The sequence below is a fragment of the Rhinopithecus bieti genome, unplaced genomic scaffold (assembly GCF_001698545.2).
Source record: "Rhinopithecus bieti isolate Rb0 unplaced genomic scaffold, ASM169854v2 scaffold_64503, whole genome shotgun sequence".
Taxonomy (NCBI): Eukaryota; Metazoa; Chordata; class Mammalia; order Primates; family Cercopithecidae; genus Rhinopithecus; species Rhinopithecus bieti.
In genome coordinates this window covers 680,605-708,420 of record NW_016825208.1, presented here as the reverse complement: position 1 = coordinate 708,420, position 27,816 = coordinate 680,605, and the positions used below count along the sequence as shown (strand labels likewise).

Below are 27,816 nucleotides of genomic sequence, written 5' to 3'. Positions count from 1 at the left end.
CCAGCTACTCAAAGAAAACTGAGGCAGGAGAATCCCTTGAACCCAGGAGGCAGAGATTGCAGTGAGCTGAGACTGCACCACTGCACTCCAGCCCAGGCAACGGAGCGAGACTCCGTCTCAAAAAAGTCCAAACACACCAGGGGTTAAATAAGCTGCTTCTCTTTCCACTGTTTATTATTAATGTACAAAATATACAAAACCAAAAAAAAAAAAAAAAATACTCATCCTCAAATCCATTTTGGCTCTAACCCAAGACCCTGCACAAAACCCAACCAATCCACTGTTTTCATAGAAAACAACTGATGCCAAGGTGAAGGAGAGAACTGGGAAAGGGCAAAATCATCTTGTCGAATCCACCCAGGAAGGCACCTGGTGGGGATTCAGAGGTGGTTGACAGGGTGAAGTAGCTGGAAGCCTCCTTCACACTGGCAAGGTTCCAGGTGGGAGCAGGGAGTGAGCTAACTCCCAAAGGCAGTGCATGTAGTGTGACTTTCAGGCCCAGCACGCCAGGCCCAAGTTGATGAGAAGCTGGTCTCACTGAAGTATGATCAAGTCTCCAGACTGGCTGTAGTTGGCAAAGGCACACCAGCATCACTGGCCTCACCTTTGCCAGCTAAAACTTGCACCGGATGCAGATATGAGTTCACCGTCATCGAACCTAGCAGACCCAGGATGCAGACTGGGTGTTCACAGACAGTTCAAGGTCCCACTTGAGAAAGGACTCAGAATGCAGACCCCACGCTGGGGGAGGAGTGGGGATGATGTATGTTCCAGAACTCAAATCCAGCTGATTGAGCCCTCAGTGCAGTGGGATATACAATACCCCTTCACCATCTCCCCACCCCATGAGGAATAATGAACTGAGCTGGGATGATTTCTTAAGTGCAGCTGATCCTGTGTCAGAGTTCTGTGTGCATGTGGGGACCCGCAATAGAAGGGTAGGGGTGTTCTCCAGGATAACCAGCTTTAGGTTCTCAAGCATTAAGGGTAATACTGGAAAGGGGTTTGGGGTACAGGGTGAATCTTCTCAAAAAGTGAAGCCAACTGGGTCTCCTCTTCAGCAGTCCAGGAACGTTTCCAGTCTCTCTCCTCCCCAGACTGGAGGAAAATATGTACATCAATGCGCACCAGTGATCAGAAAACCCCCAGGAACCCAAGCAAGTGGGAACTGAGGGGGCCGGCTCCTCATCAGCTGGGGAAAAGGGAAAATGGGCCTCACAGAAGCCATAACAGGGTAGAAGGAGCGAGGCTGCAGTCCACAGGGGTTGTGTGAACGGGGCAGGCAAATGGTCCCTAGGGCAGTGGGGGCCCATTGACACCCGGGTGGTAGAAGGCACAGTTGTTCTCATAGCGGCAGTTGCCCTTCATCATGAAATGTCGGCAGACAGGGCGGTTTGACATGTCTGTGGGAATGATGGCAGAACAGTTAGACAGGAAATGGCTGAGGGCAATGCCACCCTCACCACCCCAGTCCATGGCATCCTGAGAACTTTCAGAGACAGTCTTAGGGATTTGGGGGAAGGGCATAGAGTAGGAACTGCTATGCATACTAGGACATCAAAGAGACGGGAACTTCACGTTCTGCCTAGCTACCAACAGTAGTGACTCTCACCCACTCCCCAAAAGCTTGTATGGGACACCAAAGGGCATATGGGGGACAGGCAGCATCCTCACCTCCTCCATGGCTGTGGCCTCCATCGTGCCCTCGGTGGCCCCCTCCCCCGTGGCCAGGGCCATCATGGCCACGGTGCTCATGAGGTGGTCCTCGATGGTCATGGCCTCGGTGACCAGGGACATCATGAGGCCGGTGGCCATGGGGCCCCCCGTGTCCAGGGCCTTCATGGGGACGATGTCCACCACTTCCACCCATGCTTCCGCCAGGGCCTTCGTGGGGGCGATGTCCACCACCAGCACCCATTCCTCCACCAGGGCCTTCGTGGGGACGATGGCCACTGCCACCACTGATGCCACCACCAGGGCCTTCGTGGGGACGATGTCCTCCACCCCCACCCATGCTACCACCAGGGCCTTCATGGGGGCGATGCCCACTGCCCATGCCACTGCCAGGGCCTTCGTGGGGACGATGTCCACTGCTGTTGCCCATGCCTCCACCAGGGCCTTCATGGGGACGATGCCCACCACCTCCAACCATGCCCCCACCAGGGCCCCCTCGTCCATTTGGGGGTCCTCCTCCAGAGCGACCTCCTCTGGCGCCTCGGAATGGAGGAGGAGGAGGGGGAGGAGGTTCGTTTCCTCCTCGGCCACCTCGGCCTCTATGGTATGGTCCAGGACCTGGTCCTGGACCCCCCCGCATTGGGCCACCCCGCATAGGGTCGCCCGGGCCATCCCAGAAGGGATCACCCCCCCGGGGAGGGGGTGGAGGACCCAAAAGACGTGGACCCACTGGCCCACCAGGGCCTCCATGGGGACCTGTAAGGGGAGAAAAAAGAGACAACAGTATCAGCTACCAGGAACTGCCATCTCCCAACCTAAACCACCTCACCTCCCACCTTCCAGTCAATCCTATACTATTATCAGACTGAAATTAAGCAGATAAGCCCATTCCAACCATGTACTCACTACCTACCTGGCATAGGTCCCCCAGGTCCAGGGGGAAAGTGCTGCATGCCCTTGGGGCCCCCAGGACCCCCTGGTGGGAAACCATTGGCTATTGGGCCAGGGCCTAGGAGTCCATGTGGCACTGTTAATGAAAACAAGAGTAACACAGAATAAGCACTCTAGAAGACTGGCATCGTTTCCCATTTAGATGCACCCAACTGACCCTCTCAAACCGACCTGGCAGAGCAATGCTCTCTCTGTCCAGTCTTTCCCTCCCATTTCTTGCCTACTGTCCACAGCCCTGTACTCTTCTGCATCTGTGAAACCCTGCTTCCCCCAACTCCACTGCAGGCTTCCTCCCCCAGTCCCCTGGGGCTGGCCCTGAGGATTACCCAGCATCTGCTTGATCTTGTCTGAATAGTCTGGTTGTTTCAGTAGTTCCTCTGAAGGATGACTATTTGGGCTACCCTGTGAGGATGTAAGAACGCAAAGTAAACAGACAGGGTAACAACCATGGCGAAAGGGAGAGCCAAAGATTAGGGTAAGTGGGTAGATGTGGAGAACTGGGGTAAGGCGAATGGAAGACAGAGTGAGGAGAGAGCACTTAAGGAGGCTCCACAGAAGGTGGAAAAGGGGAAGGAGGGCGCATACCATGATGGAAGTGAGGATCTCCTGGACGTTAATGCCTCCTCCTCCAGGGCCTTGGGGGCCCTTTCCAGCACCCATGCTTCCCATAAGATTGGCCAGAACTGGAGGCAACTTGGAGCCTCCTGCCCCATCAGGTGAGCCACCTGACCCCCCAGGTTCCAGGGTCTCAACATACGGAGTCTCATCCATGGAACACTCCTGAAAGAACAAAAAAATCAGGACTGACAGAACAGAGACATTCTCACATGAAAGATGCACTGAATTCAATGCCCATCACAAGTTCCATCATCACATAACATTGACTTACCTCATCTAGGGGGATGAGTTTAGGGGGTATGGGCTCGTAGGGCTCAGGATCAGGCTCATGAGGACTATCAGGAACAGCACAGGTGAGGGAAAATAGTAGAATGATAGTCAAGTTATTAATTCAGGCCCTGAAAGTAATTTCTAACCTCCACCCCTTAATTCCGCCAGCTCATGTTCCCCTCAGGAGTGTCCAAGCACCCAACATCCCAGGGCAGGAATCCTACTCTGCTCACCTCTCCTTGTTCAGGAAGAGCTCCTGAAGGATTCCCTTCTCCCGCTCAGCCTGGATATATCGCTCCTGGCTATTGCTTCCAGGGGTGACAAGCGGTGATGGTAGAACCAGAGGCCGGGGGCACACCCAGGGCACCTTCTCCTCCATGTTATCATGGCTCAGACGCCGCGCTGTCTCAAATGCATGTCGGTCTGACAGTATCTCTCGCTTAGCTGCCTCACCAAAGTCCTTGATCTTATTCACATTTACTATCGGCAGAGGAAGAAAAGCAAGAGGGAAAGTAAGCACAACCAAGTTCTTTTAAAATCCCTTAAACACACCTATTACATAGGAAATGACCTCTTACCTCGTTCAGTTTCATCCAATTCAAAATAGAAATATTCTCTCAGTTTGCCTTCCTCAGGCCATGTCACACTTTTCCTCTTCCTGCCTTTCCGGGTCAGTTGGTTAGGATCTCCAGGACTCTCCACTGGCTTGGCATCCAGAGCTCCTGGCTCCAAAGAGGCTGGAAGCAGAAGAGTTTTCAGACCCAGATCCCTCCTTTCAGAAAACCCCCCAAACTGAACCAGTTTCTAGATTACCTGTATCCATGAGCTCTGGGACTTCAACAGGGGGAACCGGGGTGCCTGGACGGTCTATGTCCATTGCCTCAGAAGGCGGTGCTGGTTCTGGGGAAGAAGGTTTGGCTGTGCTTGGTTCTGTGCTCGTTTTCCCTTCAAAGGGGCTTGGCTATGGTGAAAGAAAAGGAAGTGAACTGACTGGAAAGCCAAGGGCAAGGCAATTAGTCCAGGGTCCCAGGCACAATCCCCCAACAGTTCCTATATAAAGGAAGACTCTTATCTCCACACTGGTCTCACCTGCACCAGTCTATAGCCAAGGCAAAACGCCTCTTGTTGTCCTCCCGGACAACTTCTAGCTGCTGTGCCCTTTCTTCTACTTTACCTTTTATACTCTGTCACTGAAACCTACTTTTAGGAGCCCATACCTTGGCAGCTGTAGGTGACAGCACTTTTTTCTTCTTCTTAATTTTGATGCCTGGAACAGGGGCTGAATTGAGAGCATCCAGAAAGCCCAGGCCCTCCATAGCTACAAAAAGAAAGAGCATCAAATGGCATCATCAGACCTCCTTCACCATCCTACACCTGCACACACAGTCCAGGCATAAAACGAGCCAATGAAGAGCCTGCCTCAACTTAGGACACGATAAGCTCAACAGGACCAGGAAGCACATGCAGGAGGATTCACACACGATATTCTTCTTGTTATTGTAGGTTTCTCGTGGCAGGCAAGCCACAGCTTTGGATGTGAATTTTAGCTCAGGTAACTGATGAAGTGAGCCCCTGTGAACACGACAGATCACCTTGCCAGGCGCCCCTGACCAGTCACAAAATGGCACACCTCCCTATCTTATCTCTAAAATTACTCCTAAGTGACCCCGGAAATGGGAGTTCCAGAAGTACAAAAAGTAAAGGGGACCAAGAAATCAAAGGAAAATGGAAGGAAATAATAAAAGAGAAGGGAAAAAAACTTCTCGTTCCCAGGGACATTCGTTCCCATAAGAGTTTGCTCCTGGCCAGGCGCGGTGGCTCACGCCTGTAATCCCAGCACTTTGGGAGGCCAAGGCGGGTGGATCATGAGGTCAGGAGATTGAGACCATCCTGGCTAACATGGTGAAACCCCGTCTCTACTAAAATACAAAAAATTAGCCGGGCATGGTGGCGGGCGCCTGTAGTCCCAGCTACTCGGGAGGCTGAGGAAGGAGAATGGCGTGAACCCGAGAGGCAGAGCTTGCAGTGAGCCAAGATCGTGCCACTGCACTCCAGCCTGGGCAACAGAGCAAGACTATCTCAAAAAAAAAAAAAAAAAAAAAAAAACAAAAAAAAAAAAAAAAAAAAAAAGACTTTGCTCCTAATTCAAAGTACATCTCCCCACTTTAGACTCACGCTGCGGCGGAATGATCTTCACTTTGATCTCTTTGGTGGCATTAGGTGTTGTGTTGAGTGGCTTGTATTTCTTCTCTGCAGGGGGGGTAGCATCTCCTGGAGCAGCTACGTTGCTGTCAGAAGAGGCACTGTCATCAACATCTCTGACTCACCCCCTCTTGCTCCCTTGTGTCCACAGATCCACCCCATTCAGAACCTGAGAATATGGTCCATACCTCTGACGTTTGAGGGGAATGGGTTTAAGGTTGTACTTGTCAGAAACCACCACTGTGCTGGCGTTCTTCTTCACAGGCACCAAGGATGGTGTCTCCAGCTCTAGTCCTGGGGAAAGAAGCATGGTGTGGGCGGCTGAACTCAAACCCCCAAACCCCTGAATTTTCCTCCCGTTCTCACCCGCAAATGTTCTTCTAGCCTTGGTAACCAAAGCTTCCTCCGCTAATCTTCCCTCTTCCTTACAATTAACATTCCCCCATAAGGCTCTGAGTGTGCACATGCACACGAACCCTCCAGAGGCCAGCCGCCAGTCTTACCAGTGGAACGGAACTTGGCATGACTGGGTGCTGTGGTTCGAAGAGACTTGGGCTTCTCCCTCTTCTTCTCTGGGGCCTCCTCGGCCCGGGTCTCAGCCTTCACCTCTGTCAAAGGTCGCTCAGGAGGGGTAGTTCGACTTTTCCCCTCATCTTTACGTTTCTTCTTATCTTTCTCTGTTGTGAAAAAACAAAGCAGAAACAGATTTTATTTAAACACTGTCAGAAGTGAAGCAGACTGGGAGCATCTAAAGGCCACATCCCAGAAGGAAAGAAATAAATACAAAGGATAAAGGACTAAGGAGCTTACCAGTGGGCTGAGTACTGCTCTGAGAGCGGATGACAGCCATCCAGTCGCTGACAAGGACTGAGGCCAATTTCCGGAGCTCTGCAGGTGAGAGAAAGGGGAAATGCCTAATAATGTAAAACATTCTTCCAGGAACAGAAAATGGGAGATTTGAGAAAATATTGTGAAAATCTATGTAATGGAGAAAGTAATCCAAAGTTTTAAGAAGAACATGAGATATGCTTGAAAACCAAACTCTTAAAAAATGGAACAATGAATTAAGAGTTGTGTTCTACTCAAATAACTTTCAACTCTGACGTCATCACACCACTCTGGAGTAAAAAGACCTAATATTTATTTCAGAATATGTGGTTAAAATCTGCATTAGTAAAAGACTACACATTGGGTGCAGTGTACACTGCTCGGGTGATGAGTGTACCAAAATCTCAGAAATCACCATTAAAGAACTTATACATGTAACCAAAATCCACCAGTTCCTCAAAAACTACTGACTTTTTTTAAAAAAGCTACATTAGTTGCTTTACGTATAACATACCTAATTGTTACAACAATCTGAAGACTTTTTATTTTCCTTTATAGATGTAAAAACAAGAATAAAATTTGTTTCTAAATATATGAAAAAATACTTTTGTAACTCTTTCCTTTTGTACTTGGCAAATAACATCTCTGATCTATGGCACCTCTCTTCTGGCCAACATTTCCACTTATAGACTCATTTCATAATTTGTCACTTAATAGTAAGATTTTTCACAGAACACTAAAACATAACTTTTTGAAACAGTCATACAATTAGCAATTTCTGCACCTAAGCCAACATGAACCTCAAAGGAATATCCTAAAACCTTTCTGGAGCAACTGATAACTATGGTTCCGGTGAGACTTAACTACAGCCGACAGGGAATATACAAATTTCAATATCTAAAGGAATGATGGTAATTAAATACATATTTAAAGAGAGCAGCATAATTAAGCCAGCTGGAAATAGATTACTGCTCACTTGGTGGGAAACTAGTATCTTGTGTGCCTGGGTAGAGATAAAGGAAACTCTAAATTTCTAAAGGAGACAGGCTTTGTCTTCAAGACAGAACTGTATGGTCCTTGCCAGAAGCTCCACAACTCTTTTAGAAAAGGAAAGAAATCAGAGCTTTGATATATTTCTTTTTTTTTTTTTGAGATGGAGTCTCACTCAGTCACCCAGGCCAGAGTGCAGTGGCGCAATCTTGGCCCACTGCAAGCTCCGCCTCCGGGTTCACGCTATTCTCCTGCCTCAGCCTCCCTAGTAGCTGGGACTACAGGCGCCCACCACCATGCCCAGCTAATTTTTTTTTGCATTTTTAGTAGAGACGGGGTTTCACCTTGTTAGCCAGGATGATCTCAATCTCCTGACCTCGTGATCCGCCCGCCTCCGCCTCCCAAAGTGCTGGGATTACAGGCGTGAGCCACGGCGCCCGGTGCTTTGATATATTTCAAGAGTCAAGATTTTGCCCATGTCCTACAGGAATATGTTTATTGGTAGAACTAGTATATCTATTGTTAGGAAAACAGATATTAAAGTTCCCAGAATATGCCATAGTTAGAAAAACAGAAGTGAACGATGATGAGACACGCTAGGATGATACTATTTCCCACAGCGAATTTTAAGTGTATGTGTTTTATAACAAGCAATCTTAGGAATCAGTTTCCAGTTAAAGTATGGTGCCTTATATTCAGCAACAGAGAAATGAACAACTTTGGAATTGAGAACAGGAAAGAGGGTTAGAGGTTAGAGGAACTTTCTCTTTAAAAAAAGGAAAAAGGCCAGGCGTGGTGGCTCAAGCCTGTAATCCCAGCACTTTGGGAGGCCGAGACGGGCGGATCACAAGGTCAGGAGATCGAGACCACCCTGGCTAAAACCCCGTCTCTACTAAAGAATACAAAAAACTAGCCGGGCGACGAGGCGGGCGCCTGTAGTCCCAGCTACTTGGGAGGCTGAGGCAGGAGAATGGCGTAAACCCAGGAGGCGGAGCTTGCAATGAGCTGAGATCCGGCCACCGCACTCCAGCCTGGGCGACAGAGCCAGACTCTGTCTCAAAAATAAAAAAATAAAAATAAATAAAAAATAAAAAAAGGAAAAAAAAGCAAGGTGACACAGAAGGAGAAAAGTGAAGGGACAATCCAAGGATGGGAAAAGATATTAAGGTAATGAAGTGGAAGTGGTAGCGAAAAGCCCATGAGAGAGGAGCGGCACCATACCTTCATCCTCACTTGACTTGCTCAGCTGCTTCACCAGTTTAGCTGTGTTGTTCTATGAGAGATGGGAGCAACAGAAAGGTAAATGCCAGGAGGCATATAATTCCACTTAGAGCTAAAAATGACAAAAGTTACAATGCTCCCCCCTCCCTTTTTTTTTTTTTTTTTTTGAGACGGCGTCTCGCTGTCTTGCCCAGGCTAGAGTGCATGGCGCAATCTTGGCTCACTGTAGCCTCAATCTCCCAGACTCAAATGATTCTCCCACCTGAGTCTCCTAAATAACTGAGTCTACAGGCATGCACCACCACCACCACATCTGGGTAAATTTTATTTTTTGTAGAGACAAGGTTTTTATCATTTTTGCCCAGGCTGGTCTTAAACTACTGGGCTCAAGCAATCCACCCACCTCAGCATCCCAAAGTGTTGGGATTACAGGTGTGAGCCACCACACCCGGCTGACACATTCTTTTCTTTGGGGGTAGGGGACAAGTCTTGCTTTGTCACCCAGGCTGGACTGCAGTGGTGCGATCTCGCTCACTGTAACCTCCACCTCCTGGGTTCAAGCGATTCTCCAGCCTCAGCCTCCTGATTAGCTGGGACTACAGATGCATGCCACCATGCCTGGCAAATTTTTTGTATTTTTAGTGGAGATGGGGTTTCATCGTGTCAGCCAGGATGGTCTCAGTCTCCTGACCTCGTGATCTGCCCGCCTCGGCCTCCCAAAGTGCTGAGATTACAGGTGTGAGCCACCTCACCCAGGCGCCACACACTTATTAAAGGAGATAAATTCAAACCAAGTCTTCTTATTCTAAATTCTTTTTCTGCCATTCTACCTCACAGGCCCAAGACTACAGCCAACATCAGTCAGTGTGAGTTTTCATCTGTTAGATTAAACCAAAAAAAGAAGAATCAGGGTTTAAAGACTAAAGGTACCTGCTTGAGATGGTCTACAGTGAGTGGTAGGTGCTGCAGGGTCAGTAGTATTTGCTGGAGGAGGGGAACGTTGTTGGTTGTCTTTGAATACGTCAGCCAATTGTTAAGAAGTTTGTAGCCGCCAACATCAATAAACCTGCAGGCAGGCAGGAGAGTCTATCAGTAACGCCCTTTCTAGGTTTTGAAAGTACCACATCCCACGATGCCAGTCTCCCATCAATGACCCTGGAACCCCATGCCTCACCGCCCCATCTTTTAGCTACATCTTCCCATTCCAACCATCTAGATCCCCACTTACTTGACCAGTATTTCTGGTGAACGGGTCTGCAGGAGAATGTTCAAGTAAGTGCATCGACTCACCATCTTTCGTGCTTCCTTCATCAAACTGCAGGATATGAGTGAGGGTTAGAAATGAAGCAGCCAGTATCTCTTCTCTTAGCAAAAGCGCCTCTCTCATCTGTGAACTGCCTAGAGATTCCTGATGATTTGGGACTTTGCTCCAGAAAACGGGAGTCACATATACCTCTAGGAGGATGGGATGGAGCCAGTGCGACATGGAAACTTATGGGAGAACAGAGACACCGAAGTCCCTGACCTGGGGAGGAGAGCATCACTGCCTCCCTAACACACAGGATGAATGTCATTCTGCCCCCAGGTGATACGGCTAGCCCTCAACAACTGTCCCTGATAGTCTGTTCAAGACTGGCTTATTTACTCTCCACTGAAAAACCTGAGACTCCCTGAAGGAAAATAACATTATAGGTACGTGGAACACGAACCAAAACAATCTAGAATTCTGTTACCAGGCTACCCTGCTCTCATTCCAACATATGACTTCCTTGGGACTGTGGACGTCCAAATCTCCAGCTCCCGCTATGGTCAGAAACCAAGTGATCATCTTTTCCTACCCCTTACCCTAAAATTGTTAGATTTTAATCCTATTGCACTGTCTGTCTTTCCCTTTCCTTTCCAGGATCATTCCAGTCTGCCTCAACTGCAGCCATATTTTAACACACAATATTCTCTACTCACAATGAATCCAAAAAAGGGTAAAGACTCACCTGAAGATCTTGGAAATCCCATCCACACTTTTGACTTCCCCATCTCGGTTAAGGAAGCTGTCCAGGCCCTTGAGAAGTTCTTTGGGGTCTATGGGACCAGAACCCATGATGGTGGTTTCTATGGTAAGAGGACAAAACAAACAAACCCACAGAATAAATGGGTGGCAAGGACTACCCGTGTAGGCCCTCTAATAAACCACATCTCTACATCTGACAAAGTATAGTGACTATTCAACTACGCTATTTTTTAGATATGAAAAATCAACACAGACCACTTGCCACTACCGAGAAAATAGCCCCAAGTTAAACATGGGGAGCGTTATGTGACTGAACAGGAAAGCAATTCGATTGGAGGACTAGGGCAGCACACCTGTCCCTCCCTCCCAGCAGCATCCTTCCTAGGATGGCTAACTTCACTCGATCGTACTAGAGCTAAGATTCAGTTCTCATAACAAGATGTTCAACTCTCCAGGGCATTTGTACCTATTGTTAAGTCCTGTCTTCCCTAGTTGCTGAAAAATTTGGCTTGAAAAACAGCCTATAGCTTGACAGAAATTGGGCCAATCTTGGGTGTTTGAGCTAAATGTCTTGTAAGAGTTGATTCCTTTTTATCTTAGCCCACTAAGAGTCATAATCACGACATAAGGCAAGATATGTATCAGCTGAAGTGGTTGATGATAGAGAACAAAACAAAACTTGAAAACAGAATCCCTCCCTAAAGAGATCTGGAGGTAGGTGCCAGATATTGAGACAAATGGATGCAAGGAAATCAAGCAGGTCCTCCTAGGCCTTGAATAGACTGTCACTCATTAACCAAACACTGCACAAGTTTTTACTGTCTCCATGTTAAACGGAAGCTAGTGGTTTGTGCTTTCAAAAGCAAAGATGTGAATCTGGTCCTCTCCTCAAAAATCACGCTGTGGATCCCCTAGGAAAGCCTAAAACTGAAAACCATGGAAACTAAAGAATGGAATAGATAAAGTCAAATGCTAGACAAATTCCCTTTTAAGCAGCTGTTTTAGACCAGGCTGGAAAAGAAATTAGTTAAAAGCTAAGCTCCTTTTATGGGACAGGGCAGAATTGAAGTTTCAGAAAAGTAATTTACGATCAATATTGTTCTGAATGGGATTTTTATCTACACTGCCTCTAAATACTTGCTTCTAAGAACCAAAAAAGAGGCCAGGTGCTGTGGTTCATGTCTGTAATCCTAGCACTTTGGGAGGCCAAGGTGGGCAGATTCCTTGAGCATAAGAGTTTGAAACCACCCTCGGCAACATGGTGAAACCTCATCTCTACAAAACGTAAGCTGAGTATGATGGTGTGCACCTGTGGTCCCAGCTACCTGGGAGGCTGAGGTGGGAAAATGGGAGGACTGCTTGAGCCCAGGGACATTGAGGCTACAGTGAGCTGTGATTGCGCCACTGCACTCCAGCCTGAGCGACAGAGTAAGACCCTGTCTCAAAAACAAACAAAAAACCACCAGAAAAGAAAGCCATTTCAGCAATATCTGCCTTTGGGCAATAAGGCCAACACTGGGTAGCAAGGAAGAGGCAAGAACAAAACCTTCCTCATCCTACATCTAGCACAGAGGTAACAGACACAATCCCAGCAGAAGGGTAGAAAAATCAGTATTTTACAAAGATGAGTATTTTTGTGCCGGAAAAAACACGGGTTTCTTGTAAGATAATGCAAATTAATTCTATTTTTTCTCAAACAAAAGAAAAAACATAAGCATAACAATCTCAGCCTTTTAGTCCTCCCAACAAAAAGGTCAATAAATTTCCAAATGTGTAGGTCCTAACAACCTAGGCGAGCAGCAGCAGAAGCAGGGAGGAGGCAGCCAGGAAGGGAAGAAGTATAATCTTGGCTCTGGAGATCACAACCTGTGGGCCGAACAGAGGGAGAGATGAGGCAAGAAATGTTGAGAAGTCGGTGCTGCCCTGGAACCTCTACAAGTACAAGCGGAACCTGAGGTCACAGAAAAAACATTCAAGGAGAATATTGGAAAAGATTAGACGTTCGTGGGCCAAATCCACTCAAGTATGGTGATTCTTACACAGACAGACACAGAAATAAAGGTATTCTTCCCATGTAGTGAGATACTATAAAGTGATCTACAGCACCTATAAAGAGATATGATAAAGGGACATATAAAACAGATATCACATCTGTTGGAGACTGGAAAAGCAATGTATGGGTTCCAATAATAACATATAAGCCATCAAGAAGACTAAGAAATTTTTAAAACTCTATATACATATACACACATACCTACCATTAAATTCCCAAAGCAAAATATATGCAATTTGACAAAAGGCCTTGAATTAAACATCATTTCAAACCAGTTTCCCTTGACTTGACTGATTCAAACCCAGGGCTGAATATATATAACCCTGGAGAATTCCCTTTGGCATATCCAACTGCAAACTAAGCCAATAAATAGACCAGCTACCCCTATTTCCTTCAGACACTAAATAAACTGTCATCTGAGCTCAAGTGTTCCTTCAGAGGATGGGAGACAAGACAGAAGAGCCAGTCTTAGAAAAATGGACCAATGAGTACACAGCTAAATTCTGTCCAGAGCCCTCTGCTGGGAATGGGATCCAGGGACTTTATTCCCATTTGTATAAACAAGAATAAAAAACATTAATAGTCAAAGGGAAGCTAAGAGACAAAGCAAAATTAGTGTTAAATATTCATTTTCCACTACTTATATTTTGGAAATATAAGTGAAATTTTGTCTCATTAGCACCAATCTTGATAAAATGTAAGTGGGTTTTCTCATGATGGCCTTCCTTTAGGCAGATTCATTCTTATTTAAAATTAAGGACCCCAAGTGTCTTATAACCTAGTTTCCTTACTTGGAAGTCAGTATATTTCGAGAAAAAAACAAACAAGTTCCAAGGCACTGAAGTGGGAAGGAATGTAAAGTCCAACATTCCAGGCACAGGACTACAGCTGAGAAGGCAAACTGAGTTGATGAAGGAAGGCAGGGGCTGTGACTAAGTGTTGTAACATTACCTACTCAGGATCTGGTGTCTAGAATGAAAGCTTGAGAAAGCTTTCTGGAACCACGAATAATCCAGGGCATAATTATGTCTTCTTTTAATGAGCTGCTATTTCCTTGACTGCAGAACATACAGAAGGTGGGGAGTGAGGGAGCAACCCCCTGGCCTACCTCCACCTCATCCTAAGCTATGCTTTCCTTATGGAGATGTTTCAGGCAGAGCCATACTCTACTGGCACAAGGCACTGGGGAATTTTCTACCATTTTTACCAGAGATAAATGTCTGTGACACCAACTCCTGCCTTCAAAATGAATTTTACTTGAGGGCTATTCAATTAAATAGGGTGAAAAATATCCAGCATAGCTAAAGTTATTCCACATCCATCACCAATGAACAGGACTGAATTGGTTCAGAATAAAAATTCTGTGCAAGTCAGAGCTCTTTAAAAAATAACTGTCTTCTAACAAAAGGAGAAAAAAGTCCCAAATTTACCTTAATTTACAGGCACTTCTGGAAATGAAAATGATTTGTACCTAATTCATGTTCCCCTTCCTTTCTTCAGTGTTTTAGGCATTTCCTAGTTTGACTCAATAGTGGACTGAATTATGTCTCTCAGGTGATTCATCACAAGGTCATAACTTTCTTCCAAGTAGTAAGCCCCTTCCCCTCAAAGTCATTTTGCAAACCTAATAATGAGCTCCTCAAAGGCTTATCTGCCTTTCAATAAAGATGCAAAATGATACACCACCCCAACTCATAGAAAAAGACCCCAGACTAGAACTGTGGCCACAAACTACAAGGATCAGGTTTTCCAAGATTCTCTGAATGGATGTGGTTCCCCTAGTAGACCTTGCTTCCCATCTCCCATGTTAAGGAAGATCTTCTTTATTAATCCCCTGGCTCACTAGTTATCAGGAACCCCAGTGGGTAGAATGTTCAGCTCCCAAGGAAGATATGCTGCAGGCACATGGCAAACTGCTTAAAAGAAAAAAACAACAAAACAAAACAAAAAAAAACTTGTGGTCAATAGACATGTGGAAGAGTCCCTCCCATCCAATCCAGAAGTTTAAGTAATAATTTGAGAATCTGTACCCAGTAGGAAATTAGCCCTAAGTCTCACCCACGTCACCACAGGGCAGTTGTGCTTTCCAGTTCTGCCTAGAACCTCCATGCTTCAGTGTAGGACTTTTAAAAATTAAAAGTATATGGAGAGTCTGATAAAGATTTGGCTTTGAAAAAGTTGGGGGAAGAAAGGAACTAGACACCCAATACCACCCTCAGATAGGGCATGGCTTCTGAACATGCACCAACTGCCACAGCACTGCATGAGTTGAAAAATGAAGAGGACATCATTTTTTCATTAATGCTTTCAAGGAATTTCTTTTAGAAGGGAAGGAAAAAGAAATTCAAAAAAGGTGGCTCTTTGGGAAAAAAAAAAAAATGAAAGTTGTGAAATGTAATACCAGAAAGGTTTTGCTTACCAGAAACCGTAGCTTGATTCCCCCTGCCTTGAGTTTACAACTGCCGCCTCCTTTCCTAAAGATTCACTTCTTATCCTAGTACCAATGTACAGGAACTAAGCAAGTGCAGAACGTGATACAGCACTGAATACAGTTTATCCCCAAACTGAGAGGTGGGAATGAGGGCGATTTAGAAGAAAGTCCTAAAAGTACCCACCTTCCCCCGATTCTCATTACACAAAGCGACCAAACGCAGGAGGCCCAGAGACTGATTCCTGAGCAGAAATGGCACATTTCGGTGCCATCAGGCCCGTTTATCTCGAAGGTACTCTTGCAAGCCCTTGTGTCTTTCCCATCTCCCTCTACACACATATATACATACACACACGCTCTCACACATCCTCAAAGTTTCCCAATCTTAGGTTTGCCTGTTTTTTCACCCCTGGCAGCTGAAGTGGGGAAAAATTACAAGCAGTTGTGATGAGTGAAAGAAAGTGAAAATAAAAACTGGTTCTGTAAAACTAGAACTACCCAAGGAGATGGACAGCCTTAATACTTAATTCCTATAAGCTCTCATCCCTTTAAGGTATTTTATATAATGAAAATAAGGAAAATGTCTTCTCCCTAGCAGCAACGAGCACAGGGAGTGCAGAGGCATCTGCTCAGGGGTGGAGCTTCAAGAGGGTGGAGAAAGGAGGAAGAAAGCTGATTACATCACCTTTCAAGGCTGCTCCTCCCCCTTGACCAAGTTTCTAGGGCGGCCCTAAGCTCAGGATGGCAAAAGGGGAAGAAAAACAACAAAGACGGAGGGACGCCATTTTGTAATGGAGAAAGAGGACTCGAACTTTAAAAGCCACCCAGCTCTGCCGGTAGCTTCAGTTACATTATAAAACCTTTTAGTAAAAAAGCCAAAAGCCAGTTCCCCATTGTGAATAATCTTTGACCTATTTTGATCAGTAAGAGCGTAGTGAAAATTAAAGCAATCAAAATATTAGAACAATTTTCTGCAGGGAAGAACTGAATTTGCAACGGAGGTTCAACCGGCTACCATCGACCACCCCCATCCTCCCTATAGAGGGAAAGGGGGAGGAAGGACTTGGACCCCTCTCAACAAATAGGGTTGAGGTGGGAGGACAGGAAAAAAAATGGGTCAAGACACAACCTGCAACGCCGCTTGGAAGACAAAAGGACAAGGAAAGTCGCCATATTGAAGCAGGGAAGAAAAAAATTCCTTTTAACGACACAAATCTTTTAGAAAGCTAGCATTCAATTGCACTAAATGGCTTTTAAAATTATACTCCTAAATTCCACATTCCCCAACCTTTCCACCCTCTATTTAACTGTACCTCCCCCACCGAAAAATATCAAGTTAAAATGTTAATCACTCTTTTGCTTTTAAATACCTATGCAATCTGCAACAATTATAAGACATTCTTTACCTCCCCAACTATTATCTTGTATGTACTGGCACTAAGATTATATTTTGTCCTAAGTGTCTTGCAATCTTTATTCCTAGATTGCCACCTATTTTAACCACACAAATATACCCCAAACAAATTACATTAAAATTGAGAGGATTTAACAGTCATTTAAAAAGTTATAGCGACCTATTACTTCTCTCTGCCCATCTCCTTACCCTGCAATCTTTATGTACAGATTGCTTATTAATCTGGCAAATTGAAAGGCACCCTGCTTGTCTCACACACAAAGAAGTGGTACTTCTGGGCCACAAGATCCACCATCTCTTGTATGTGAGCTCATTAACCCTTTCGAAGACTGCTGCTAACCAGAGGAAGGTAACCATTCCTCCTTATATAAACACGTATGGCTTTGGCAGTCTGGAAATTGGCTGGATTACCAAGGGTTAACCATCAAAATCCTTACTTGCTGGCCCTCCCTCCACCCTCTCTTTGCCTGCAGCAGGGCAGGGAAGAGATAGGTGGTAGGGGAGAGAGAACAAGACTGTTTAGACCCACAGGCCCTTTTTAATGGAGATTAAGTGACCAGATTGGTCCTTCTCCAGCTCTCTATTTGTTCTATGGTCTCATTTCTTCCTCTCATTATTTTTGGTTTCACAACGGGAAACGTTGACTTCTTGTTGCAAGGCTGGTTTTTGAAAATTCGACACTTACTATCCAATTTTTTTGCGACGTCAGCACCTCGGGCTCAGGGGGGAGGGGGTAGAATTTTGGAGGAAAAAAAATAAAACAACCAACCAGGACCCAAAACTCAATTATTTAGGGGCCTCATTGGATCAAAAGTCTTTTAAAAAATAAAGGCCAACTCAGTATTCATTTCCCCCCCCACCCAACTCCATTTAGGGAGGGGGGTCGCAGAAAAAAGTTCTGAGTGGATTCAAAAAAGTAAACGCTGGATGAGTGAATTTGGGTGGTTTGGGAAGGGAGGGTGGTTGATTATTTTTCAAGTTATGTGGTGACGGTCCTTCGGCCACAGATTTCAAGTCCCAAGCAGCGTGGGCTGGTGGGGTGGGCAAGATAGGTGGGAAGGGGCAGAAGACACAAGTGGTTGGGCTGGTGGCTGCTGTTTTCCCTTTCCCCCCTCTCTCAGGATCCTTTCAAGGGCTTAGATGTTGCTGCGGCTTGTTTCTGTTTTCCTCGTGGTCGGCCTGTCTTTCTCCGAGAAAATTCAAACCTGGGATAAAAGGAACACAAGGGAGAAAGATGTAATCAGTACGGGTTGCTTCAAAACACCCAGAAATGCCATCTTTGCTGTCCCCAAACAAACCTCTGTGTCCCATCCTGATCGCAACCGCTTTAAGCCGTGGCTCTCAAATGAACCCATCCCTACCCCGCTTCCCAGATCCAACGCTCTCCGCAAAATTTTGCCCACTAAACAATAAGGTATGCAAACTTACCTCTAAACGAACCCCAGAATGGCGGCCGCCCGCTCGGGTGGAGTCTTTTATACCCGGACGCCGCCCAACGCGCCCAAACGTGCTAGTGAAACGCCCTTGTCGCGAGACATTATACGCGAGGCGTGAACTCATTGGTCAACCTAAATGACAATTCGCCAGCTGATTGGCTAGTCTCACTACACCTTTGCTCCGCCCCTTCCCCTGGCACTCTCTTCCGCCTCCTTTCTGCCTCCCTGTCGCGTGCGCGTGACCAGAGAGCCCAGCACCTCCCTTTCCTCTGCTTCCGCCACTTCCGCCCTGGAGAACATTTCTCACTCAGGGTTGGTAGAAACGTATCGGAGCATGCGCACTGAGAGGATCTCGATAAAAATCGCCTTCAAAATTGCTTAAAATGTAAACTCTAACAAAGAGATCTAAGAGTCGTAGTGACTGGCCAAGAAAAAACGCAATTTTGAGGTCTAATTCGATTGTGACGCAGTTGAAATTAGCTTCTCCCCCATGCCTTTCCTTTCACGCTTCCGTCCTGACGCAAACGTGCGGCCGCCTTCCGCACTGCGGGCTTGTCCTTGGCCCTGCCCTAGTCAGTTTCCTGAAGCATGCGCAGTTGCCTTTCCTTCCATTCCTGTGCGGGGCGTACGTCAAGATGGCGGCGTCTGTATTAAACACCCTGCTGAGGCGGCTTCCTATGCTTTCTCTCTTCCGAGGTGCCCACAGAGTTCAGGTAACTCCTCGAAGGACATTTTGCACAACCCCAAGTTGGTTATACCTTCTCTAGGTCGTCGCTCCGCTGTCAGGAATCCACGAGTGGAGACCTTCCCACGTGTTTGTGTCTTAGCTGTCTAGGCATTACTTCCAGCAACCCCCTCCATACACCGCGCGTTTTCTAATCTCGAGCTGAGGACTAAGCCCCAGGGTTAGGTGTCATCCTTCTTCCAAAATACCATCTCAGTAAAATAATTAAGTGATGGAATTGACCCCCGTTCACCCTCAGTTATGCGTAACCAGCTTTTTGAAAATTATTTAAATAATTAAGGGGCCATGCTAATCTTGTATCGTTGCAATTTTAGCATAACATATGTGCTCCCCAAGCGAGCGCCACAAGCAGCTCGTAACTATGCAGGCGGTGTCTAAATCTGTGTTGCTCAGGAATGTCCTTAGGGAAATTAGGGATCCTAATTTCTACCCACCTTGCTATTTCCCAGTAAGGTCACGATATATTCTTACGACCTGAGGACAGTTTCTCAGCTCTCTCTATTAAATCAGTTTCTTATCGGAGTTAGGAGAGCTTAACTCCGTCCTTTGAATTGAGGTTTCCCTCCAGTCTTGTGTACTCACCTCTCTGGAGGTTCTTGGTGGGGCACGGTGAGATAGGAAGGCTTGCCCAGCCGCCACTCCCTAAAGTGGGACTGAAGAGTGGTGACAGAGGTCAACACAGACTTAATAACAGCCTTGGTAGCTTTAAAACTAGCGTTAGGACTCAGGTTTGTTCTGCCCTGTAGATTGTTGACCTTCAGCGTTTATGAAAATGGGCAACTCAGTGACTTCATTGGATTGCTTTGGAGACTCACCTGTCTTCAGCATCCCCTCCCCACCACACATCTTGGTTCCGAGAACCTAGATATCCTTCTTCTTTATTCTTCCACCAGAATCAATTCATTTCCCAAAAGCAGGACTACCTTTTGTATACTAGATTTTTTTTTTCTTCTTCTTTAGATGCAGTCTCACTCTGTTGCCAGGCTGGAGTGCAGTGGTGCGATCTTGGCTCACTGCAGCCTCTGCCTCCCGGGTTCAAGCGATTCTCCTGCCTCAGCCTCCCGAGTAGCTGGGACTACAGGCACATGCCACCATGCCCAGCTAATTTTTTGTATTTTTAGTAGAGATGAGGTTTCACCATGTTGGCCAGGATGATCTCGATCTCTTGACCTCATGATCCGCCCGCCTCGGCCTCCCAAAGTGCTGGGATTACAGACATGAGCCACTGCGCCTGGCCTTGTACTAGACATTTTAATTGTCTTCTGAAATAAGATTGTTTTTCAGCATATATCCGCTAACTTAGCTTTTCTTTCAGGATCCAGTTGTAGAAAAGGAGAGTGGTTGTTGATTTATGTCAGTTTAAACCCAACAAAAATACTTAACTTACATATGTATTCCTGTTATATTCCATTAATGCAATATGTATGCATTCCCCCTCTTTCCAAAGTGTGATAAGCAAACCATTGAGTTTTTTCCTTGAACTCATTCTTTTATTTTTTTCTGCTCCTTCATAGGTTCCCCTCCAGACTCTTTGCACCAAACCTCCCTCTGAGGAAGATTCTTTGTCCCCAATTCCCATTTCTCCTTATAAGGATGAACCCTGGAAATATCTGGAATCAGAAGGTACCTCTAAATGGGGAAAGGGAGGGTCAGATAGGATTTAAGATAAGTGGATAGAGCCACCCACTACACTCCCACCCAGGAATAACTTGTATGATCTTTCATTTCAGAATACCAGGAGCGATATGGTTCTCGCCCTGTCTGGGCTGACTACCGCCGCAACCACAAGGGTGGTGTACCCCCACAGCGGACTCGGAAAACATGTATTGTGAGTTTCTGAGAGTGGGATGTGGAGTAGGGGTAGAGGCCACAAGTAACAGTAACAGCAGCACTTTTTCTGATGGGTTTGAACATCCTTAACTGCTGGTTTTTTCTCTCTACAGCGTGGGAATAAAGTTGCTGGGAATCCCTGCCCCATCTGCCGAGATCACAAGTTGCATGTTGACTTTAGGGTAAGGAGAGTCTTTTCTTTTTATGGTAAGAAAAATAAAGATTAGGAGCCCCTTTGCAGTGCCAAAGAGATTACTGTAGGTGCCCCACACTTCGTATATCCTGGAGGCCTTACAGTTTATTTTGTAGTAACTGTTTCTGGCATTATAAAAACATTCCTCTCTTCAGTCTTTTACCTTCTACTATGGATTGTACTGCAAGTTTTATCCTATGCCTGTGAAATTTACAGTCTAAACTGGCAGGTAAGAGAAATAGCTATTTCTTTTGAGACTGAGTCTCACTCTGTTGCCAAGGCTGGAGTGCACTGGCGTGATGTCAGCTCACTGCAACCTCTGCCTTCTGGGTTCAAGCGATTCTCCCCCCTCAGCCTCCCAAGTACCTGTAACTACAGGCATGTGCCACCATGCCCGGCTACTTTTTGTATTTTTAGTAGAAACAGGGTTTCACCATATTGGCCAGGCTGGTCTCAAACTCCTGACCTCATGACCCGTCCGCCTCGGCCCTTTAAAATGCTGGGATTACAGGTGTGAGCCACCATGCCCAGCCAGCGAAATGGCTATTTCTAGTGGGAGAGCAATATCCAAAGATTCGTTTGTATTCTTTACAGTTATTACCAAGTATATTGGCCCACTTTCTTCCTGAGGTTTTTTATATTTCCTTGTCAGTGTTCAGTGGCATGCTGGGACGTGAGGCCGGAGGGCAAGATAGAGTCTAGTGTTTTTCAGAAAGCCTTCAATATGTGAGAAGGACAAGATTTGCTCCTTGAAAGAATTTGGAAACATATTGGCTGGGCGCGGTGGCCCATGCTTGTAATCCTAGCACTTTGGGAGGCCGAGGAGAGTGGTTCACCTGAGGTCAGGAGTTCGAGACCAGCCTGGCCAACATGGCGAAACCCTGCCTCTACTAAGAATACAAAAATTAGCCAGGCATAGTGGCAGGCGCCTATAATCCCAGCTACTCGGGAGGCTGAGGCAGGAGAATTGCTTGAACCTGGGAGGTGGAGGTTGTAGTGAGCTGAGATTGCACCACTGCACTCCAGCCTGGGCAAAAGAGCGGAACTCCTCAAAAAAAAAAAAAAAAAAACAAAGAAAACCAAGAATTTGAAAACATTACATTAACAAAATAGGTAATAGGAAAGTGTTCTTCTGAGTTTGCACCAAAAGTATTAGAGCAGAAGCTGTATGGCTTGTCATCAGGGAAGTAGTAGAGCATTTGGATAACAGTCAGAAAATGGGGGTATTTGACTCCAATAAGAACCCTTCTGACACAGGTTATTCAGGAGTCCTATAGATAATTCCCCAGTTTCAACTGCATATGATTGGTTATAAAAAGATATTATGGCCGGGTGCGGTGGCTTGTAATCCCTTGGGAGGCCAAAGTGGGTGGATCACTTGAGGTCAGGAGTTCGAGACCAGCCTGGCCAACATGGTGAAACCCCATCTCTACTAAAAATACAAAAAAAATTTGCCGGACGTGGTGGCGGGTGCCTGTAGTACCAGCTTCTTGGGAGGCTGAGGCAGGAGAATCACTAGAACCTGGGAGATGGAGGTTGCAGTGAACCAAGATTGTGCCATTGCATTCCAGCCTGAACAACAGAGCAAGACTCTATCTCAAAAACAAAACAAAACAGAGATTATAGTTAATTATATAACTGAGAGAGAAATGTTACAAATTTAGTAGCATGGGTGATTCTGCTTGCATTCTACTCTATAGTGTATCTGCTTTTTTCTCAAGAGTCTCATTTCCTACAGTTAATTTGCTGAGTGAGGGTTGTTCTATGTAAACTGTAAAATTATTCTTACTATATAAATTATATTCAGTATGCTATTAAATACATTAGTTGTTTATACATACACATTACAATATCTTTTTTTGGGTGATTTCTGGGATTTCCAATGACCAGTCCCAGTTTTTCACCTAAAGGCTGACTTTAGAACTTAACTTCTGCAGGCCGGGCATGGTGGCTCACGCCTGTAATCCCAGCACTTTGGGAGGCCAAGGTGGGTGTATCACCAGGTCAGGAGTTCAAGGCCAGCTTGGCCAAGATGGTGAAACCTTGTTTCTACTAAAAATACAAAATAATTAGCCAGGTGTGGTGGCGGGTGCCTGTAACCCCAGCTACGCAGGAGGAGTAGCAGAGAATTGCTTGAACCCGAGAGGCGGAGGTTGTAGTGAGCTGAGATCGCACCACTGCACTCCAGCCGGGGCGACATAGGGAGACTCCGTCTCAAAGAAAAAAAAAAAAACTTAACCTGTGCTTAAGAGATTTCTGTGGGAGCACAGTGACAGAATATGGGATGTGCAAGGATGGATTCAGTGAATTGATGAAGCCCAACTGGGACATGAAGGAAGATAGCATCTGGGGAGCTGTAGAGGGGTGAGAGGATAGCACCTGGAGAGCTGTAGAGGGGTGAGAAGATAGCACCTGGAGAGTTGTAGAGGGGTGAGAGGGATAGAATCTGGAGAGCTATAGAGGGGTGAGAGGATAGCATCTGGGGAGCTGTAGAGGGGTGAGAGGATAGCACCTGGAGAGTTGTAGAGGGGTGAGAGGGATAGCATCTGGAGAGCTGTAGAGGGGTGAAGGTGGTCCATATGGGTATGTAGGGATTGTGTACTTGCAGTGTCCAAAGATCTTGCTGCTCTCCCTTCCTCTTTCCTCACGTTTCTCTACCACTTTCCCCTACAGAACGTGAAGCTCTTGGAACAGTTTGTCTGCGCCCACACGGGTATCATCTTCCATTCTCTATACACAGGTTAGCCCATCATCCCTGCACCACCAGAGAGCTTTTCCTTGTGTCATGTTTTGTTTATGTAGTTGTTCAATAGTTATTCGTTCAGTGGCTCCTACTTATAGCTTAAAAGGTCTGGCTGAACCTTTTGGAAATCTTGGCTTACTGGGGGCTAAAGCAATTAAATGTGGACAAAAGAAAAGGACAAGTACAGCCGGGCGTGGTGGCTCACGCCTGTAATTGCAGCGCTTTGGGAGGCCGAGGCGGCCGGATCACCGAGGTCGGGAGTTCGAGACCAGCCTGACCAATGTAGAGAAACCCTGTCTCTACTAAAAATACAAAATTAGTTGGGTGTGGTGGTGCATGCCTGTAATGCCAGCTACTCGGAAGGCTGAGGCAGGAGAATCGCTTGAACCCAGGAGGCAGAGGTTGCAGTGAGCTGACATTACACCATTGCACTCCAGCCTGGGCATCAAGAGTGAAACTCCATCTCAAAAAAAAAAGGAAAAAGAAAAAAGCAAGTGCTTCTGTAAGCAAACTATCTAAATGTAGTTTTTAATTGATGAACAGTGATTAATTCCTTTCTATAGGGTCTTTTCACTTTTACAAAAGATTTCTCGCAAATTATCACATAAGTTATTTTATATCATTGTCAATTGAATTAGATTTTCCAAACTTGGAGTTGTAAATTTAACAATTCAGGATTATATCTATTCCCTAACTGCAGTCACAGGGCAAATCTGGCCCACTGCCATGTCCATTTGTTTTCATATTGTCTACAATTGCTTCCATGCTACAATGGCAGAGTTGAGTAGCTGAGACGGAGACCACAGGACCTGCAGAGTTTAAAATATTTAGTATATGACTCTAGACAGAAAAATTTTGCTAACCCTGCTCTGAAGCAAGACAAATTTGCAGAGAATTTTTTTTTGTTTCGTTTTTGAGACGAATTTTCACTTTTGTTGCCCAGGCTGGAGTGCAATGGCAGGATCTTGCCTCACTGCAACCTCTGTCTCCTGAGTTCAAGTGATTCTCCTGCCTCAGCCCCCTGAGTAGCTGGAATTACAGGTGCATACCACCATGCTTGGTGAATTTTGTATTTTTAGTAGAGATGGGGTTTCTCCATGTTGGTCAGGCTGGTCTCGAACTCCCGACCTCAGGTGATCCAGCCACCTCGGCCTCCCAAAGTGTTGGTATTACAGGCGTGAGCCACCGTGCCCGGTGGAGACTAATATATATATGTATTTTTTTGCAACGAAATCTCATTTACTTTGTCACCCAAGGCTGGAGAGCAGTGGCGTGATCTCGGCTCACTGCAGCCTCCACCTCCTGGGTTCAAGCAATTCCCCTGCCTCAGCCTCCCATGTAGCTGGGATTACAGGCACGTGCCATTGTGCCTGGCTAATTTTTTTTGTATTTTTAGTAGAGACAGGGTTTCACCATTTTGGCCACTCTGGTCTTGAACTTCTGACTCAAGTGATCTTCCTGCCTAAGCCTCCCAAAATGCTGGGACTATAGGCATGAGCCACCGTGCCCAGCCTTGCAGAGAATAAATCTGAATTCACCATTATTGGGGGTGGCAGTACAATCAGTGTTCAGTTTGTCAAGAGTTTCTTGTAGTCAAGCTGTAAAGGCTGAAGGGACTGTTATTGTTACTCTCTCAGGTTGCCTTCCCCAACTCTGAAATCTCCTCTCTTTATTGAATCTTTCTCTGTGGATTGTTCAAGTCAACCCTCTAATTAACCACATTTGCCCATTAAATTGTGTTCTGCTCCCTGTCTTAGAGGCTTTACCATTAAATAACTTCTCTATAGTGGCTAGACCCTCCTAAATCTTTATCTCAGCTCTCCAAGAGATGGGGGAGATTCTTTCCATTGGGCAGATGGGGAAACTGAGGTCCTTGGAGAGGTCAGGGGAAAGGGGTCATTAGGTAAAGCCAGTCCTTCCCAATCTACTCCTCTGTCACCATATGGAAGCAGTTGTGTTCTATTATTTACTGTGCCTTAAAGAACAAGTTATTTTTCTCCCCACAGGAGTCTGTGTGAAGCAGCACAAGAGGTTGACCCAGGCCATCCAGAAAGCCAGGGATCATGGTGAGCATGAGACGGGGCACACGGCAGTTTTGTTTAGGTATAAGGAAGGTGACTTAGGGCTAGATTATGGATATAAATGCTCACACCTGTTCAAGATGGTAGCAACCAGCATGTTCTTCCTGAGTCTCTTCTGACATTCCATTGTCCCCTGTCCCTTCTCCTGGGTGTCTTACTTTATCATTACCCTGTCTCCTTGGTCTTTGTCTTTCCATCCCTTTCCCTCCTATTTTACAACTGCTGGTCTCAATGCCATAGCAAGATCATAGGAATATCTTTATGTAAATGTCTGGCCCTGAACTACATGGCACTGCTGCATAAATTAGTAAAAGGTATAGATGCAGCTTCATAGTCCTTGTTCAGGGCTGCATAGCTTTGTAAGCAAGAGCCCCAGCAGTATGTCAGCCCACACTTGCCTTCTGGGCCAGTCTCACCTGTTTGCAGTATACAACAGACATAAATGTACCCAGTGGCTCTGACTGGTCCCTCCCTTTATAATCCTTTATCTTTATCTTTTCTTTTCTTTTTTTTTTTTTTTTTTTTTGAGACGGAGTCTCGCTCTGTTGCCCAGGCTGGAGTGCAGTGGCCGGATCTCAGCTCACTGCAAGCTCCGCCTCCCGGGTTCACGCCATTCTCCTGCCTCAGCCTCCCGAGTAGCTGGGACTACAGGCGCCCGCCACCTTGCCCGGCTAATTTTTTGTATGTTTTAGTAGAGACGGGGTTTCACCATGTTAGCCAGGATGGTCTTGATCTCCTGACCTCGTGATCCGCCCATCTCGGCCTCCCAAAGTGCTGGGATTACAGGCTTGAGCCACTGCGCCCGGCCTATAATCCTTTTTCTTACTTCATCTAAACCACCCTCCTCATTCCCTCTTAAATTTCTCTTCTTTTTTAATCCCTTAGGTCTCCTCATTTACCACATCCCCCAGGTTGAACCACGGGACCTTGACTTCAGTACCTCTCATGGGGCTGTGAGTGCTACTCCGCCAGCCCCCACCCTGATCTCAGGTGACCCCTGGTACCCATGGTACAACTGGAAACAGCCACCAGAGAGAGAACTGTCACGCCTTCGCCGGCTTTACCAGGGTCATCTCCGAGAAGAGAGTGGCCCCCCACCTGAGTCAATGCCCAAGATGCCCCCTACAGCACCAGCGGAAGCCTCCTTCACTGGGCAGACAGACCCTCAGAGTGCTCTGTAGGAGCTGTAGACTGGGAAGAGAGGCCAGGCGTGGTGGCTTACAAAAAAATACAAAAGTTAGTTGGGTGCGGTGCTGCACGCCTGTAGTCCCAGCTATTGGGGAGGCTAAGGTGGGAGGATCACTTGACCTCAAGAAGTGGAGGTTGTAGTGAGTTGCAGTCACACCCCTGCACTCCAGCCTGGGTGACACAGCCAGACCCTGTCTCAAAAAAAAAAAAGGGAAGAGAGCCAGAGGGACTAGGAGATAATGTGTATGTAGGTTGTAGGTTTGTGTAGGTTTATATGATGGGATATCACCCTGAAGAGTTGTGTCTTCTGCGGCCAATGACAAATCCAGGAAATAAATGAATGTTGCTGATAGGGATAAATCTTGAGGCTGAGGGAGGGCAGGACAGATGTGTATGGGAAACCCCAACCCCTATATATTGTAAATAGATGGGCTGGGCTAAACATTGTTGCTGTTTCAGACTTACACCAACTCAGCTTTTACACAATAAAGCTCTACTCTCCTGTCTCTAGTTTGCTTTGGGCTGTTTACCATGAATACCATTAGTGGGGGTGGGCTGAGTGATGTTTTTTTCATATAAGCAATTGGGTGGTGCTGTGGGGAGATGAGTGGTCAGGCTTAAGCCAGCCTTGCCAGTGACGCCTGGGACTAGAAGCTGGGGATGGGCAGCAGTGCCACTCTGTCAAGATGCCTTTGTGGGTCCCCATTCCACATTCAGAGCATAGCCCACTTCACTGAGGGGCTAAAAGGTTAGACAGTGACACACTGGGCCTAGGAAGACTGCGTTGCCATGGCACTCACTGCCGTGGGATGCAGAGATGGGAATGAGTGGCACTGCTAGGGATACAGCTGGTTTGGCCAAAAAAAAAAAAAAAAAAGGGTGCCCTAGCAGTTGCCGGGACGCTAGGGGCATGGTCTACAGGCGGGGCTCCTGGAAATAA

The 27,816-nt window shown here is 46.3% G+C and overlaps 2 protein-coding genes across 3 annotated transcripts; one reads left to right on the top strand and one right to left on the bottom strand.

Moving 5' to 3' along the window:
* Nucleotides 1-143: 143 nt before the first annotated feature.
* Nucleotides 144-19,480, bottom strand: PPP1R10 (protein phosphatase 1 regulatory subunit 10). 2 transcript variants are annotated; one of them, XM_017862859.1, is made up of 20 exons: nt 18,089-18,182; nt 17,346-17,865; nt 10,746-10,863; nt 9,983-10,069; nt 9,685-9,820; nt 8,755-8,806; nt 6,526-6,603; nt 6,219-6,392; nt 5,904-6,009; nt 5,689-5,801; nt 4,731-4,831; nt 4,327-4,474; nt 4,092-4,250; nt 3,747-3,993; nt 3,515-3,578; nt 3,211-3,405; nt 2,952-3,027; nt 2,588-2,701; nt 1,675-2,430; nt 144-1,403 (listed from the first exon to the last, which is right to left on the bottom strand). In XM_017862859.1, exons 3-20 carry the CDS (start codon nt 10,850-10,852, stop codon nt 1,294-1,296), a joined length of 2,823 nt encoding a protein of 940 aa, XP_017718348.1. In that variant the 5' UTR covers nt 10,853-10,863; nt 17,346-17,865; nt 18,089-18,182; the 3' UTR covers nt 144-1,293. The 2 variants fall into 2 exon arrangements, with proteins under 2 accessions (XP_017718348.1, XP_017718349.1); XM_017862860.1 differs by lacking the exon at nt 18,089-18,182 and adding an exon at nt 19,424-19,480 and having other exon boundaries at nt 149-1,403.
* MRPS18B (mitochondrial ribosomal protein S18B) lies at nt 18,185-27,391 on the top strand. Its single transcript, XM_017862861.1, has 7 exons — nt 18,185-18,809; nt 20,356-20,464; nt 20,572-20,669; nt 20,785-20,853; nt 23,538-23,604; nt 25,614-25,673; nt 26,574-27,391. Exons 1-7 carry the CDS (start codon nt 18,732-18,734, stop codon nt 26,867-26,869), a joined length of 777 nt encoding a protein of 258 aa, XP_017718350.1. The 5' UTR covers nt 18,185-18,731; the 3' UTR covers nt 26,870-27,391.
* Nucleotides 27,392-27,816: the final 425 nt, after the last annotated feature.

Bases quoted from the DNA above. Each gene is read 5' to 3' on its own strand.
- MRPS18B (XM_017862861.1), top strand. From the start codon at position 18,732: ATGGCGGCGTCTGTATTAAACACCCTGCTGAGGCGGCTTCCTATGCTT. The intron at 20,465-20,571 runs GTACCTCTAAAT...CTTTCATTTCAG, and splicing joins GAAATATCTGGAATCAGAAG to AATACCAGGAGCGATATGGT. The intron at 23,605-25,613 runs GTTAGCCCATCA...TTCTCCCCACAG, and splicing joins CTTCCATTCTCTATACACAG to GAGTCTGTGTGAAGCAGCAC.
- PPP1R10 (XM_017862860.1), bottom strand. From the start codon at position 10,852: ATGGGTTCTGGTCCCATAGACCCCAAAGAACTTCTCAAGGGCCTGGAC. The intron at 9,821-9,982 runs GTAAGTGGGGAT...GCCTGCCTGCAG, and splicing joins TCACCAGAAATACTGGTCAA to GTTTATTGATGTTGGCGGCT. The intron at 2,702-2,951 runs GTAATCCTCAGG...TTTCATTAACAG, and splicing joins CAAGATCAAGCAGATGCTGG to TGCCACATGGACTCCTAGGC.